Raw genomic sequence first — 16396 nt, 5'->3', positions numbered from 1 at the left:
GCTATTACACTAGATATGTCCACAGCGGTTGTGGGTGAGGAGGGTTATTTTCATATGTGCAGTTAGTAACAATACCAGCTGAAAGGACGGACTGACAGCCTTCTTCATTCAGAGGCACTGGTGATTCCTGTAGGCATTTACTACCAATATTCTCAAGAAGAACATGGGAATACAAAAGGCATTTTGTGGACGGATTTAAGGCCAGCGATTTAAGGTCTAATTTTCGAACAATGGCGATATCTGGCATCAAAGGGCAACGGCTGGATGCGTGGATTTTCTTTTCTCTGGGACTACTCGTTGTGCTTAAATTAGAGGGAATCTCTGCTCAAATTCGATATTCCATTCAGGAAGAATTAAAGTCAGGGACAGCAGTGGGGAATGTGGCTAAAGACCTCGGGTTAGATCTTGGAAGATTGATGGAAAGAAACCTCCGTGTCGTGTCCGGAACAAAGCAGGATCTGTTTACGGTAAATGCGAGAGATGGAGTATTGTTGGTGAACCAGAGAATGGACAGAGAGGAGATTTGTGCAAACACTGTTCCATGTGTCATTAATCTAAAGGCTGTTGTAGAAAATCCGCTGGAGATGCACCAAATTACAATTGAAATACTCGATGTAAACGACAATTCGCCGAAATTTCCTGAATACAATTACACATTAGAGGTGCTGGAGTCCGCCGTGGTTGGATCTCGTTTTCAAATTGAAGGAGCCCATGACTTCGACGTTGGTTTGAATTCCTTACAGTCTTATAAGCTTAACCATAACCAGTATTTTCGAATGGAAACGGAGGAATCTGAGGAGGATGGGAAAGTTCCATTCCTGGTTTTACAGCGAGCTTTGGATAGAGAACAGACTGCGCAACACTGGTTACTATTAACAGCTTCAGATGGAGGAAAACCATCGAAATCAGGTGCAATTAATATCACGGTCATTGTGTCTGACATAAACGACAACTCACCAGTGTGTGATAAACAAAAATACACGATAAAGATAAAAGAAAACGCACCAGCAGGGACATTTCTGCTTAAAGTAAATGCATCCGACTCGGATGAGGGGGTGAATGGTGAGATCGAATATTCTTTAAGAGGTAAACTTAGAGGACTGCCCTCTGATCTGTTTCAGTTGGACAGTACAACAGGTAAATTAACAGTGAAAGGAGGCCTTGATTACGAGGAAAAACAAGTCTACGAGATGAAGGTCCTGGCTGCGGACAAAGGCGCAGTGTCTCTTTCCACGCACTGCAATGTTGTTGTTAGAGTAGAAGACGTGAATGATAACCAACCAGAAATTGAGATCACATCCCTATCAAGTCACATTGCGGAAAATGCACCTCTCGGCACAGTGGTGGCGTTAATGGGCGTGACGGACCTAGACTCGGGTGTGAATGGTCAGGTGGTGTGCAGTGTTCCTGCTCATTTACCTTTCGACTTAAAGCCATCTCCTGATGGACATTCATACTCGTTAGTCACCAAAGACTATTTGGACAAGGAAACGACGCAAATGTATGATATTACAATAACAGCTAAAGATTTAGGAAGCCCCGCACTGTCATCTACCAAAGTTATACAGGTAAATGTGTTAGACGTCAATGACAATCGCCCTTTGTTCAGCGAAAGCCCTTATACTTTTTACGTCCCTGAAAATAACAAGGCTGGCCTGTCAGTTTTTTCACTGAGCGCGAGCGATGCTGATGAGAGTGAAAATGCGTTAGTCAAGTATTCAATGGACCGAAACAGTCAAGGTTCCTCTGTGATATCATTTTTGAATATAAACGAAGACAATGGGACTATTTATGCGTTAAAAAGTTTTGACTTTGAAATACTGAAAACTTTCCAGTTCCACGTTGTTGCGTCAGATTCTGGAACTCCGTCACTGAGTAGCAACGTCACAGTGAACGTGTTCATTCTGGATCAGAACGACAACGCTCCAGTCATCCTGTATCCAGTCAGCTCGAACGGTTCTGCTGAAGGTGTGGAGGAGATTCCCCGCAACGTGAACGCAGGATACGTGGTGACTAAAGTCAGAGCCTATGACGCTGATATAGGATATAACGGCTGGTTACTGTTTTCACTGCAGGAAGTCACTGAGCACAGTCTCTTTACTTTGGACCGCTATACAGGACAGATCAAAACACTTCGCCCATTCACAGAGACAGACGAGGCTGAGCATAAACTGGTCATACTGGTCAAAGACAATGGGAACGTTTCACTCTCAGCAACAGCTACTGTCATTGTCAAAGTTGTGGAGCCCAAAGAAGCTTTTGCAGCTTCTGATGTTAAAAGTTCAACAAAAGCAGATGAGGACACTGATGTGACTTTTTACCTGATGATAACTCTGGGCTCAGTTTCAGCTCTTTTTCTCATCAGTATCATTGTGTTGATTGCAATGCAGTGTTCAAAGACCACAGACTATACTCCTAAATATCTACAAGAGCCTAATTATGATGGAACACTGTGTCACAGCATCCAGTACAGATCTGGAGAAAAACGGTACATGTTAGTTGGACCAAGGATGAGTATAGGATCTACTATAGTCCCAGGAAGCCATGCGAACACACTAGTGCTCCCTGACAGGAGAGGAACATCTGGAGAGGTAAGGCTTCCTTATGTTCTGTTTTTATGGTGCTGAAGTGTATTTGTGGTGGTATACAGCAAATATTATGGTGATTCTGAAGTTGCGCCAGGGGGGAAAGGCATGTTTCGCAGCGCTGTCCATGGTGCTGACACTGACTCATGAGTTGTCTTATTCAGACAAAACAATCTTATTCTCTGTATTGTATTTGTAGTGAAAGCCGGGTACCAGACCCACTCAATTCATTACTCACAACTTTATGGTGTGCATTTTCTATGTGAATGTATCTTGTACAGCTTTCCTGTCACAAATCAGTTAGTTCCCAAGGAGTTGTGTACTTCATTGAAGCCCATTCGCAGACCCAGTAGTTTCCCTTAAAATAACGTTGAAGCACTGCAGACGAACTGAAACTGCATTGGCAGTGTAACTGTCTACACAACATTAAAATAAACAAATAAATAAGATGGGGAAAGACATGTTTTACAGCGCTGTCCATGGTTCTGACATTAAGTCATTGTGTGAATTTAATACTCACCACCCCAGTTTAATTATCCGGATATATCATGCAAACTGTTTGTTTCCAGTGCAGTTTTGTGCCAAAAATCCAATTCGCAAACTTCATCTCTTTTATGTCCACCAAGCTACGTTCAATATAAAACATTAACAGCTAACTGAAACAGCATCGCCACAAAGCAATTATATAATGCATATTAATATTAAGGAAGGCGGCAAAAACAATTTCAGAGATTATTTTATGTCGCTATTGCTTCAAAAGTAGACTATAATATGCTGTGTCCACAAGGTGTCAGTGTCATATCAGCATACGTAGCTGTGTTCAATAGTTAGCCCTGCCCATAGAGTGGTTTTGTTCTTGTCGACAGACGAGAGAGGATATTTCTTTCAGCACCTACGAGTGGTAGCATTACAACCGCTGTTTTTAAAAAAAGGACGGTAAGCGGTGAAGTTCCCACCGAGTTTATCGTGTTCGTGGTGAATTTCCGTTTCATGGGCAGTCGGAAATGGATTTAATAACAAAAGCACTGTGAGCTGAAACAATGGGACAAAGACGAGGAACCGTATGGTGGGTGGCCTTCCGTTTTTCTGTGATGGTGAGCTGCGCTGTGCGGGTTTCAGCTCAGATCAAATATTCAATTCCAGAGGAAGTAAAAGTGGGATCTATTGTTGGAAATGTCGCCAAGGATCTAGGACTGGACATCGGCTCATTGGAGGAAAGACGCTTCCGTGTCGTCTCGGGAGCAGAAGATGCTCAATTTGAAATAAGTCACAACAATGGTGTGCTGTCCGTGCACAAAACCATCGACAGAGAGAAGCTCTGTGAGAGCGTTTCATCGTGTTTGATAACCCTGAAAATGGTCGCCGAGAACCCCATGGAAATACATTATGTGGCTGTAGAAATCCTTGATGTAAATGATAACTCACCGCGCTTTCAGGAGGAGGAAAAAATACTAGTAATAGCTGAGTCCACTGCTCCAGGTAAACGCTTTCATTTACCAACAGCTCGCGATCTTGATGCTGGAAGCAATTCAGTACGTGCGTATAAATTAAACCACAATGAATATTTCAGTATCCAAATTGGAGAGAGGGGAGAGGATAAAATACCATTTTTAGTTTTACAAAAGTCTCTAGATCGGGAAACGCATCATGAGCATGAACTGGTTCTGACAGCAATTGATGGTGGAAATCCACCGAGATCTGGAACTCTTAATGTCTCAGTTGTAGTCCTCGATTCTAACGATAATCATCCAATATTTAGTCAAGACACATATTCAGTGACAATACCAGAAAGTGTCAATACTGGCACAAGTGTAATTACATTAAAGGCAACTGATATAGACGAGGGTGCAAATGGAGAAATTGAATATTTGTTTGGCGGTGAACTGGACCCTAAAATATATGACACGTTTGTTTTAGACAAAAACACCGGTGAAATTAAAGTAAAAGGTAAAATTGACTTTGAGAAGGTTGATGTTTATAAGTTAGATGTCCACGCCACAGACAAAGGACAACCCCCACTGAGCACCGATTGCAGAGTGATCATCAAAGTTTTCGACGAAAACGACAACAGACCAGAAATAGAAGTTACATCTCTGTCAAATATGGTAAATGAAGACGCAAAACCTGGCACTGTGGTTTCTCTCATTAGTATCAGCGACAAAGACTCCGGTTTAAACGGCAAAGTAATATGTAGTCTCTCAGATAACGTCCCTTTCGAGTTAAAACCGTCATTTCAAGATAATATGTACTCGTTAGTTTTAAAAACTCGTTTGGACCGAGAATCAGTTTCACATTATGATATCAAACTAACAGCTACAGACTGCGGGCAGCCTCCTTTATCTACATTTAAAACTCTGACTATTGGTGTTTCAGATGTGAATGATAACAATCCAGAATTTTTACACAATCCACTTGAACTTTATCTGGTAGAAAATAACGTGCCAGGTAACTCAATATTTTCTGTCACTGCTTCAGATAAAGATTTAAATGAAAACGCAGTTGTAACCTATCACATTGTGAGAGAAGAGAGCAGTCAAGTAAAAATTGTAGCATTTTTAAACATCAATTCAGACAATGGACAAATATCCGCGTTAAAAAGTTTTGACTTTGAAACACTGAAAACTTTCCAGTTCCACGTTGTTGCGTCAGATTCTGGAACTCCGTCACTGAGCAGCAACGTCACAGTGAACGTGTTCATTCTGGATCAGAACGACAACGCTCCAGTCATCCTGTATCCAGTCAGCTCTAACGGTTCTGCGGAAGGTGTGGAGGAGATTCCCCGCAACGTGAACGCAGGATACGTGGTGACTAAAGTCAGAGCCTATGACGCTGATATAGGATATAACGGCTGGTTACTGTTTTCACTGCAGGAAGTCACTGAGCACAGTCTCTTTACTTTGGACCGCTATACAGGACAGATCAAAACACTTCGCCCATTCACAGAGACAGACGAGGCTGAGCATAAACTGGTCATACTGGTCAAAGACAATGGGAACGTTTCACTCTCAGCAACAACTACTGTCATTGTCAAAGTTGTGGAGCCCAAAGAAGCTTTTGCAGCTTCTGATGTTAAAAGTTCAACAAAAGCAGATGAGGACACTGATGTGACTTTTTACCTGATGATAACTTTGGGCTCAGTTTCAGCTCTTTTTCTCATCAGTATCATTGTGTTGATTGCAATGCAGTGTTCAAAGACCACAGACTATACTCCTAAATATCTACAAGAGCCTAATTATGATGGAACACTGTGCCACAGCATCCAGTACAGATCTGGAGAAAAACGGTACATGTTAGTTGGACCCAGGATGAGTATAGGATCTACTATAGTCCCAGGAAGTCATGCGAATACACTCATGCTCCCTGACAGGAGAGGGACATCTGGAGAGGTAAGACCATGTTTCTATTTCCGCAGGTTATAATACGATTTCTTTCTCATAAACCAACTATTTGTTTTCAGAAACACACAGGCTAACTGCACTAACAGTTAGATAGTTTGTGTTGTTATATGTTGAGTCTACTTGTAATTGGTGACACCACTGAATTACTAATTGGCTTTGACACACTTTCACCAAACAATTGTTCATAAGGTTAATGATATTTTGTCCACCTTTTGTGATTTGTTTTTGTAGCTTGTTTCTGCGCTGTCCGTGGTGCTGAAATTCTTAATAGTCTGTACACTGCATCACTTCGCCTCATTCTGTTCTACCTCAGTCATTTTAGTTCAACATTATTTAAACTTGAAGAATCACATCACACAAAAATGAGCCACATCTTGAATGAAGGCTGGTGGAAAAGCAAAGATGCATTCATGGAGTGATGGAAATGTTCATGAAGCTTGTGCCTTTAATTCTTCTTGTTGAACAGTTCTGTTTTTGTAACGCACTGAATCAACGTGACCAGATGGTGTCAGTGTGACATAGAAAATGCTTGCGATTCCCTCCCACACAGGCCCTGCCCCTCCCTGGACATTCTCTGATGGAGGTGGAATGCTTCCTTTGTACATATCGTGGCTTATGTATCACGTTTGGAATAAATCAGTTTCAATGAATGTGGGTGCTTCGGTTTAAGACGTATGCAATGGATATGATATGACTGGTTCGTAAAACAGCTGGATCGCTTAAACACTTCAAAGAAAGACGCTGTTTTTTTGCTTCACAATGGGAGAACGAGGACAAAGGCACCGGATAAACCGCTGGTGGGTTATGGGAATTCTGTTGCTGTGCTTTGAGGAGCGGATTTTGGCGCAGCTAAGATATACTGTTCCAGAAGAAGTGCAAGTAGGATCTACTGTTGGTAATGTTGCTCGGGATTTAGGGCTTGATACCAGCACTTTGACAGACAGACGCTTTCGTATTGTTTCGGGTCCAAATGACGCACTGTTCGAGTTAAATCAGAACAATGGAGTGCTGTATGTTGGGAAAATTATGGACCGCGAAGAACTCTGTGATGGAACGAAGGTTTGCTTGATAAATCTCAAAATTGTTGTTGAAAATCCACTGGAAATACATTACGTTGGCGTTGAAATCACGGATGTTAATGACCATTCTCCGACCTTTCCAGAAAAACAGCAGACGCTGGAAATAGCAGAGCACACTCCCACAGGAACTCGTTTCCAAATCCATGCCGCTCGAGACCCTGATGTCGGTACACATTCAGTCCGGTTATATAAACTTCACCCGACTGAATTTTTTGATACAGAAGTGAGAGACAGTGAAGGGGATAAGATACCGTTTTTAGTGCTGAAAAAGCCTTTGGACAGGGAGCAGAAGGCAAACCATCGTTTGGTATTAACTGCTATCGATGGGGGGAGTCCGTCCAAATCTGGGACTCTTAATTTAACTATCACTGTGCTCGATGCAAATGACAATCGCCCTGTGTTCAGCAAGGATACATATAGTGTGTCATTAGAAGAAAACGCCCCGATAGGAACTCTGGTAATCCAACTGAACGCTACAGATTTAGATGAAGGTTTGAATAGTGAAATTGAATACACTTTTGGAAAAACACAAAATAAGAAAGTGCACGATACATTTGAACTGGACAGTGTCACTGGTGAGATACGAGTGAAGGGTAATGTGGACTTCGAGGACACGGAGATTTACAGACTAGACTTGCAGGCTTCGGATAAGGGTCACATGCCCTGGACAGCCGAAAGTAGACTTGTGATAAAAGTTAAAGATGTGAACGATAATAAGCCAGAAATTGAAGTTACATCATTATCCAATGCTGTCCCCGAGGACTCAAAGCCAGGCACCGTTATCTCTCTCATTAGTGTTAGAGATCGAGATTCGGGAGTTAATGGAAAAGTTATTTGTAAAATACTGGGTAATGTTCCATTTGATTTGACTCCATCAATTGAGGAAAATATGTATTCCCTTGTCACAAAGGGTAGATTGGATCGAGAAACGATGTCCCAGTATGACATCACAATAACAGCTACAGACTGTGGTGAACCTTCAATTTCCTCTGTAAAAACCTTGCGTGTTCAGGTGTCAGATGTAAACGATAACAGACCGATTTTTAGTCAGAATCCATTTGAACTTTATTTGGTGGAAAACAATGCCCCAAGTGCATCGATATTTTCTGTGACTGCCGTTGATCATGATCTGAATGAAAACGCGGTCGTGACGTATCATATAGTGCGAGGTGATGTGTCACATGGTGATATGGCGTCTTTCCTGAATGTAAATTCGGAAAATGGACAAATATACGCGTTGAAAAGTTTTGACTTTGAAACACTGAAAACGTTCCAGTTCCACGTTGTTGCGTCAGATTCTGGAACTCCGTCACTGAGCAGCAACGTCACAGTGAACGTGTTCATTCTTGATCAGAACGACAACGCTCCAGTCATCCTGTATCCAGTCAGCTCGAACGGTTCTGCTGAAGGTGTGGAGGAGATTCCCCGCAATGTGAACGCAGGATACGTGGTGACTAAAGTCAGAGCCTATGACGCTGATATAGGATATAACGGCTGGTTACTGTTTTCACTGCAGGAAGTCACTGAGCACAGTCTCTTTACTTTGGACCGCTATACAGGACAGATCAAAACACTTCGTCCATTCACAGAGACAGACGAGGCTGAGCATAAACTGGTCATACTGGTCAAAGACAATGGGAACGTTTCACTCTCAGCAACAGCTACTGTCATTGTCAAAGTTGTGGAGCCCAAAGAAGCTTTTGCAGCTTCTGATGTTAAAAGTTCTACAAAAGCAGATGAGGACACTGATGTGACTTTTTACCTGATGATAACTTTGGGCTCAGTTTCAGCTCTTTTTCTCATCAGTATCATTGTGTTGATTGCAATGCAGTGTTCAAAGTCCACAGACTTTTCTTCTAAATATCTACAAGAGCCTAATTATGATGGAACACTGTGTCACAGCATCCAGTACAGATCTGGAGAAAAACGGTACATGTTAGTTGGACCCAGGATGAGTATAGGATCTACTATAGTCCCAGGAAGTCATGCGAATACACTCGTGCTTCCTGACAGGAGAGGAACATCTGGAGAGGTAAGACTATATTTTCAAGTTAATTTACAACTGAGGACAATTATTATTTATTGCGGAGCATGTATTGAAATGTTTCCTTATAAGTGCTATCGACACCCGTGGCTTTCTTATATTTAATGTACTGTCATGACCCGTTTTTATGGTGCTGAAGTGTAGTTGTGACACTGGTCTATCATAATGGTGATTTTGAAATGAAGATGAAAATTCATGGTGAGTTGAGTCACTGGAAAACTGCAAAAAACCCAACGTGTTTCGCAACGATAGAGTTGTGTATTTTATGGAAGCCCATTTACAGAACCTTAAACTCTGTTGCAGCAGACTATCCAACTTGTTTGCACAAAACAACTGTGTAATACAGATCCATACTAATAGCTGCTCAAAAATAATGTATATAGCTTGCTATAGGTACTGGTAACTGTATGTTTGCGGCACGGCGGAATTTCTGGTATACATCGCTGTCCATGGTGCTGAAACTGACGATTTGTCCTGAAGGGACTCTCAAGGTATGATGTTATTTTCAATTTAAACCTAAATGGACATCGTTGTTGTTTATATTGGTGTTGTACACTTTTTTATTTCTGGGTTCATTTGGCAAATCCAGTGTTTCCATCGGAGTTGTGTCCAACCCTCAGACCATAAACATGACTTAATTTATGTCCATTAAGCTACATTCAGTCCGTGAGCAAATACTCAAACTGCATGACAAAGAAATAATGTAATGCATTCATATTAGTTGAGGCATACAAAGTACTGGCAATAGATATCTTGTTACATGTCTACAGGTCTTAAGACAATTAAGGGGACAAATGTACAGTTTATGGAAGAAATAAATATTAAAATAAAAAAAAGACAACTGTGGTTTGAAATATTTAGCAGGGTGTAAATAATTCAGAATTAAGAAACTAGAAGTCACGATCACGAGATTGTATTTTAATTTATGTAGCTATTGCTTCAAAAGTAGGCCATATAAACTGTGTCCACAAGGTGTCAGTGTCATATCAGCATACGCTGCTGTGTTAAATAGTTAAACCCTGCCCATAGAGTGGTTTTGTTCGAGTCGACAGACGAGACAGGATGATTTTCAGCTCAAATAAGTGGTGTAATTACAGCAGCTGTAGAACAAATAGACGGTAATGGTCAACTACCCATGGTGTTCATCGTGTCCAAGGTGAATTTCCGTTCCATGAGGACTCGCAGTTGGATCTAATAACAAAAGCACTGTGATCTGAAACGATGGGACAAAGACGAGGAACCGTATGGTGGGTGGCCTTCCGTTTTTCTGTGATGCTGAGCTGCGTTGTGCGGGTTTCAGCTCAGATCAAATATTCAATTCCAGAGGAAGTAAAAGTGGGATCTGTTGTTGGAAATGTCGCCAAGGACCTGGGGCTGGACATCGGCTCATTGGAGGAAAGACGTTTTCGTATTGTCTCGGGAACCGAAGATGCTCTCTTTAAAGTACACGAGAACGATGGCGCGCTGTTTGTGCATAAAACCACCGACAGAGAGAAGCTCTGTGAAAGCGTTTCACCGTGTTTGATAAACCTGAAAATGGTCGCCGAGAACCCCATGGAAATACATTATGTGGCTGTGGAGATCGTTGATGTAAATGATAACGCACCGAGCTTTCAAGAGGAGGAAAAAAATCTAGAAATTTCAGAGTCGACTGTTCCTGGTAAACGCTTCCAGTTACCAACTGCTCGCGATCCAGACGTTGGCACGAATTCAGTACGAGCTTATAAATTAAACCACAATGAGTATTTTAGTATACAAATTAGAGAAAGGGGAGAGGATAAAATACCATTTTTAGTTTTACAAAAGTCTCTAGATCGGGAAACGCATCATGAACATGAACTGGTTCTGACAGCAGTTGATGGTGGAAATCCACCGAGATCAGGGAATCTTAATGTCTCAGTTATAGTCCTCGATTCTAACGATAATCATCCAGTATTTGGCCAAGAAGTGTATTCAGTAACAATACCTGAAAATGTCAAAATTGGCACAAGTGTGATTACAGTAAAGGCAAATGATATAGATGAGGGTGCAAATGGGGAAATTGAATATTTTTTTGGTGTGGAACTTGACCCTAAAATATATGACACGTTTGTTTTAGACAAAAACTCTGGTGAGATTAAAGTAAAAGATCAAATTGACTTTGAGGTGTTTGACGTGTATAAGTTAGATGTCCACGCCACAGACAAAGGACAACCTCCCATGAGCACTGATTGCAGGGTGATCATCAAAGTTGTCGACGAAAACGACAACAAACCAGAAATAGAAGTTACATCTCTGTCAAATATGGTAAATGAAGACGCAAAACCTGGCACTGTGGTTTCTCTCATTAGTATTAGCGACAAAGACTCCGGTTTAAACGGCAAAGTAATATGTAGTCTCTCAGATAACGTCCCTTTCGAGTTAAAACCGTCATTTCAGGATAATATGTACTCGTTAGTTTTAAAAACTCGTTTGGACCGAGAATCAGTTTCACATTATGATATCAAACTAACAGCTACAGACTGTGGGCAGCCTCCTTTATCTACATTTAAAACTCTGACTATTGATGTTTCAGATGTGAATGATAACAAGCCAGAATTTTTACACAATCCACTTGAACTTTATCTGGTAGAAAATAACGTGCCAGGTAACTCAATATTTTCTGTCACTGCTTCAGATAAAGATTTAAATGAAAACGCAGTTGTAACCTATCACATTGTGAGAGAAGAGAGCAGTCAAGTAAAACATGTAGCATTTTTAAACATCAATTCAGACAATGGACAAATATCCGCGTTAAAAAGTTTTGACTTTGAAACACTGAAAACGTTCCAGTTCCACGTTGTTGCGTCAGATTCTGGAACTCCGTCACTGAGCAGCAACGTCACAGTGAACGTGTTCATTCTGGATCAGAACGACAACGCTCCAGTCATCCTGTATCCAGTCAGCTCTAACGGTTCTGCTGAAGGTGTGGAGGAGATTCCCCGCAACGTGAACGCAGGATACGTGGTGACTAAAGTCAGAGCCTATGACGCTGATATCGGATATAACGGCTGGTTACTGTTTTCACTGCAGGAAGTCACTGAGCACAGTCTCTTTACTTTGGACCGCTATACAGGACAGATCAAAACACTTCGCCCATTCACAGAGACAGACGAGGCTGAGCATAAACTGGTCATACTGGTCAAAGACAATGGGAACGTTTCACTCTCAGCAACAGCTACTGTCATTGTCAAAGTTGTGGAGCCCAAAGAAGCTTTTGCAGCTTCTGATGTTAAAAGTTCAACAAAAGCAGATGAGGACACTGATGTGACTTTTTACCTGATGATAACTTTGGGCTCAGTTTCAGCTCTTTTTCTCATCAGTATCATTGTGTTGATTGCAATGCAGTGTTCAAAGACCACAGACTATACTCCTAAATATCTACAAGAGCCTAATTATGATGGAACACTGTGTCACAGCATCCAGTACAGATCTGGAGAAAAACGGTACATGTTAGTTGGACCCAGGATGAGTATAGGATCTACTATAGTCCCAGGAAGTCATGCGAATACACTCGTGCTCCCTGACAGGAGAGGAACATCTGGAGAGGTAAGACCATGTTCCTATGTTAACTGAAGATATTTTAATCACCTACAGATAATTATCAGATAAAATGTCCCTAAAAAACTCGAAAACATTGAAATCAGACAAAATGCAAAATATATGAGATTAATCTCTCATTAAAAAAAGAAACACACGTTTAACACTTTTCAGGGTGCAGAAGTCTGGGATGCTGGTAATAACCAGTGTGATATTGAGGTGTGGATTTACTTTAATTTTAGACATGCATTCATAATCAAAATGTCTAAGCTGTTCGAAGAGGAAAACATACATTTGTGACAGCAAATTCGACGGAGCTGTCCATGGTGCTGATACTAAGTCGAGCTTCGTTTTTCTGAAAGTATTATCACTTCACCCTTCAGAGCCACTAAAAACAATACTTGACTGGGAGTTAAGTGTTGTTTGTAGTGGTTCTGTCTGTCTATTTGTTTGTGCTCCCACACTTGCACTTGTCAATATGAGCAACAGAGGCCGACAGAGGCTGCTGCGTAAATGGGGTGAAGTCTGCCATCTCTGATCGTCTTGTGTTTTTGTATGGAGCCAAAGTGTCAATTTCACTGACATGCTTTATGGCATTCATACACATGGTATGTGTTTTTTTACGTGTATCGGATTTTCTAACTCACCACTCAAGTGTTTCAGAAATATCAAACATACCTTGTCAACATTTCGAGTAATTCAGTGATACCATGAATGTGCATTGTAAAAGCCCTTCCAGTCCAGATATCTCTTTAATTTGTCGGTTCGTCTCTTGGATACATTTATGAGAAAACGGATTTGTCTTACAACTGGAGACAACTTGAACTGCTTTGGTACGAAGACAGGTGTGCGTGTGTAATGATTAGGCTACTGCAATTATACAGACACAGATATCATCTTTGGTTTCCGTGTCGTTGTTGTTTTTTTTTTTTTTACCAGATCATAAGCAGAAATATTCTCCGTCCACAAGGTGTCAGTGTCTTATCAGCACACACTGTTGTGTTATAGAGTTGGCCCTGCCTCTTTCAGAGAGGTTTTTGTTCTGGTCGAAGGAGTGGATAGTGTTCCGCCTACACAGACGAGTATTACCGTTACAGCAGCTAATGTAAGAAGAAAACATGCGACACCTTTCTGAGGTGTATTTTGTGTCCTAGGTTAAATTCCTTTTCATGAGAAACCGAAAGAGGATTTAATAAGGATACAACTGTGAGCTGGAACGATGGGACAAAGACGAGGAATCGTATGGTGGGTGGCCGTCCGTTATTCTTTGATACTGAGCTGCGCGATGCGGGTTTCAGCTCAGGTCAAATATTCAGTTCCAGAGGAAGTAAAAGTGGGTTCTATTGTTGGAAATGTCGCCAAGGACCTAGGACTGGACATCGGCTCATTGAAGGAAAGGCGCGTTCGCATCGTCACGGGAGCTGAAGATGCTCAATTTGAAATAAATCAGGACAATGGCGTTCTCTTTGTGCACAGAATCATCGACAGAGAGAAGCTCTGTGAGGACGTTTCATCGTGTTTGATAAACCTGAAACTGGTCGCCGAGAACCCCATGGAAATACATCATGTGGCTGTGGAAATCCTCGATGAAAATGATAATTCACCGAGCTTTCAGGAGGAAGAGTATTTATTAGAGGTAGCCGAGTCCACACTACCTAGCAAACGCTTTCAATTTCCAACAGCCAACGATCCAGATATTGGAATGAATACAGTACGTGTTTATAAACTCAGTCAAAACGAATATTTTAGTATACAAATTAGAGAGACAGGAGAGGACAAAATACCTTTCTTGGTTTTACAAAAGTCTCTCGATCGGGAAAAGCATCATGTGCATAAACTGGTTCTGACAGCAGTTGATGGTGGAAATCCACCGAGATCAGGGAATCTTAATGTCTCAGTCATAGTCCTCGATTCTAACGATAATCATCCAATATTTAGTCAAGACATATATTCAGTGACAATACCTGAAAATGTCAATAATAACACAAGTGTAATTACAGTAACGGCGACTGACATGGATGAGGGAGCAAATGGAGAAATTGAATATGTATTTGGTGGTAAAATTGACCGTAAAATATATGAGACATTTTTCTTAGATAAAAACACTGGAGAAATTCGAGTTAGGGGAGAAATTGACTTTGAGAAGGTTGAAGTTTTTAAATTAAATGTCCACGCCACAGACAAAGGACAACCTCCCATGAGCACAGATTGCAGAGTGATCATCAAAGTAGTCGACGAAAACGACAACAAACCAGAAATAGAAGTTACATCTCTGTCAAATATGGTAAATGAAGACGCAAAACCTGGCACTGTGGTTTCTCTCATTAGTATTAGCGACAAAGACTCCGGTTTAAACGGCAAAGTAATATGTAGTCTCTCAGATAACGTCCCTTTCGAGTTAAAACCGTCATTTCAGGATAATATGTACTCGTTAGTTTTAAAAACTCGTTTGGACCGAGAATCAGTTTCACATTATGATATCAAACTAACAGCTACAGACTGTGGGCAGCCTCCTTTATCTACATTTAAAACTCTGACTATTGATGTTTCAGATGTGAATGATAACAAGCCAGAATTTTTACACAATCCACTTGAACTTTACCTAGTAGAAAATAATCAGCCAGGTAACTCAATATTTTCTGTCACTGCTTCAGATAAAGATTTAAATGAAAACGCAGTTGTAACCTATCACATTGTGAGAGAAGAGAGCAGTCAAGTAAAAGATGTAGCATTTTTAAATATCAATTCAGACAATGGGCAAATATCCGCGTCAAAAAGTTTTGACTTTGAAACACTGAAAACTTTCCAGTTCCACGTTGTTGCGTCAGATTCTGGAACTCCGTCACTGAGCAGCAACGTCACAGTGAATGTGTTCATTCTGGATCAGAACGACAACGCTCCAGTCATCCTGTATCCAGTCAGCTCTAACGGTTCTGCTGAAGGTGTGGAGGAGATTCCCCGCAACGTGAACGCAGGATACGTGGTGACTAAAGTCAGAGCCTATGACGCTGATATAGGATATAACGGCTGGTTACTGTTTTCACTGCAGGAAGTCACTGAGCACAGTCTCTTTACTTTGGACCGCTATACAGGACAGATCAAAACACTTCGCCCATTCACAGAGACAGACGAGGCTGAGCATAAACTGGTCATACTGGTCAAAGACAATGGGAACGTTTCACTCTCAGCAACAGCTACTGTCATTGTCAAAGTTGTGGAGCCCAAAGAAGCTTTTGCAGCTTCTGATGTTAAAAGTTCAACAAAAGCAGATGAGGACACTGATGTGACTTTTTACCTGATGATAACTTTGGGCTCAGTTTCAGCTCTTTTTCTCATCAGTATCATTGTGTTGATTGCAATGCAGTGTTCAAAGACCACAGACTATACTCCTAAATATCTACAAGAGCCTAATTATGATGGAACACTGTGTCACAGCATCCAGTACAGATCTGGAGAAAAACGGTACATGTTAGTTGGACCCAGGATGAGTATAGGATCTACTATAGTCCCAGGAAGTCATGCTAACACACTCATGCTCCCTGACAGGAGAGGAACATCTGGAGAGGTAAGACCATGTTCCTATGTTAACTGAAGATATTTTAATCACCTACAGATAATTATCCATGGGTTGTACTTGGAAAAACCCGAAAACATTGAAATCAGACAAAATGCAAAATTAATGTAAATGATTAATGTCTCATTAAAAAAAAAGAAACACACATGTTTAACACT

At 41.2% G+C, this 16396-nt stretch overlaps 4 protein-coding genes across 4 annotated transcripts in view; all 4 read left to right on the top strand.

Annotated features, from left to right (window-relative positions):
- Positions 1–230: 230 nt before the first annotated feature.
- The window catches only part of pcdh2aa1 (protocadherin 2 alpha a 1), a gene marked incomplete at its 5' end in the record, with an annotated part of 170015 nt that continues 153849 nt past the window's right edge, over positions 231–16396 (top strand). The window contains one exon of the mRNA XM_083890999.1: positions 231–2591. Within this exon, the coding sequence (XP_083747125.1) occupies positions 231–2591 (2361 nt within the window). The remainder of the gene's footprint in view (positions 2592–16396) is intronic.
- Positions 3626–6004, top strand: LOC310928725 (protocadherin alpha-8-like; the record flags this gene model as incomplete). Its single annotated transcript, XM_083891365.1, has 1 exon — positions 3626–6004. The coding sequence occupies one exon, from the start codon at positions 3626–3628 to the stop codon at positions 6002–6004; it is 2379 nt and encodes a 792-aa protein (XP_083747491.1).
- LOC310928724 (protocadherin beta-15-like) lies at positions 6743–13857 on the top strand (the record flags this gene model as incomplete). The annotated part of the gene is made up of 3 exons (XM_083891364.1): positions 6743–9094; positions 12581–12673; positions 13819–13857. 3 exons carry the CDS (start codon positions 6743–6745, stop codon positions 13855–13857), a joined length of 2484 nt encoding a protein of 827 aa, XP_083747490.1.
- LOC310928723 (protocadherin alpha-8-like) lies at positions 13884–16256 on the top strand (the record flags this gene model as incomplete). Its single annotated transcript, XM_083891363.1, has 1 exon — positions 13884–16256. The coding sequence occupies one exon, from the start codon at positions 13884–13886 to the stop codon at positions 16254–16256; it is 2373 nt and encodes a 790-aa protein (XP_083747489.1).

This window comes from Microchirus variegatus, assembly GCF_963457635.1.
Source record: "Microchirus variegatus genome assembly, chromosome: 6".
In the NCBI taxonomy this organism is placed as follows: domain Eukaryota; kingdom Metazoa; phylum Chordata; class Actinopteri; order Pleuronectiformes; family Soleidae; genus Microchirus; species Microchirus variegatus.
This window is presented reverse-complemented; position numbering and strand designations above follow the sequence as displayed.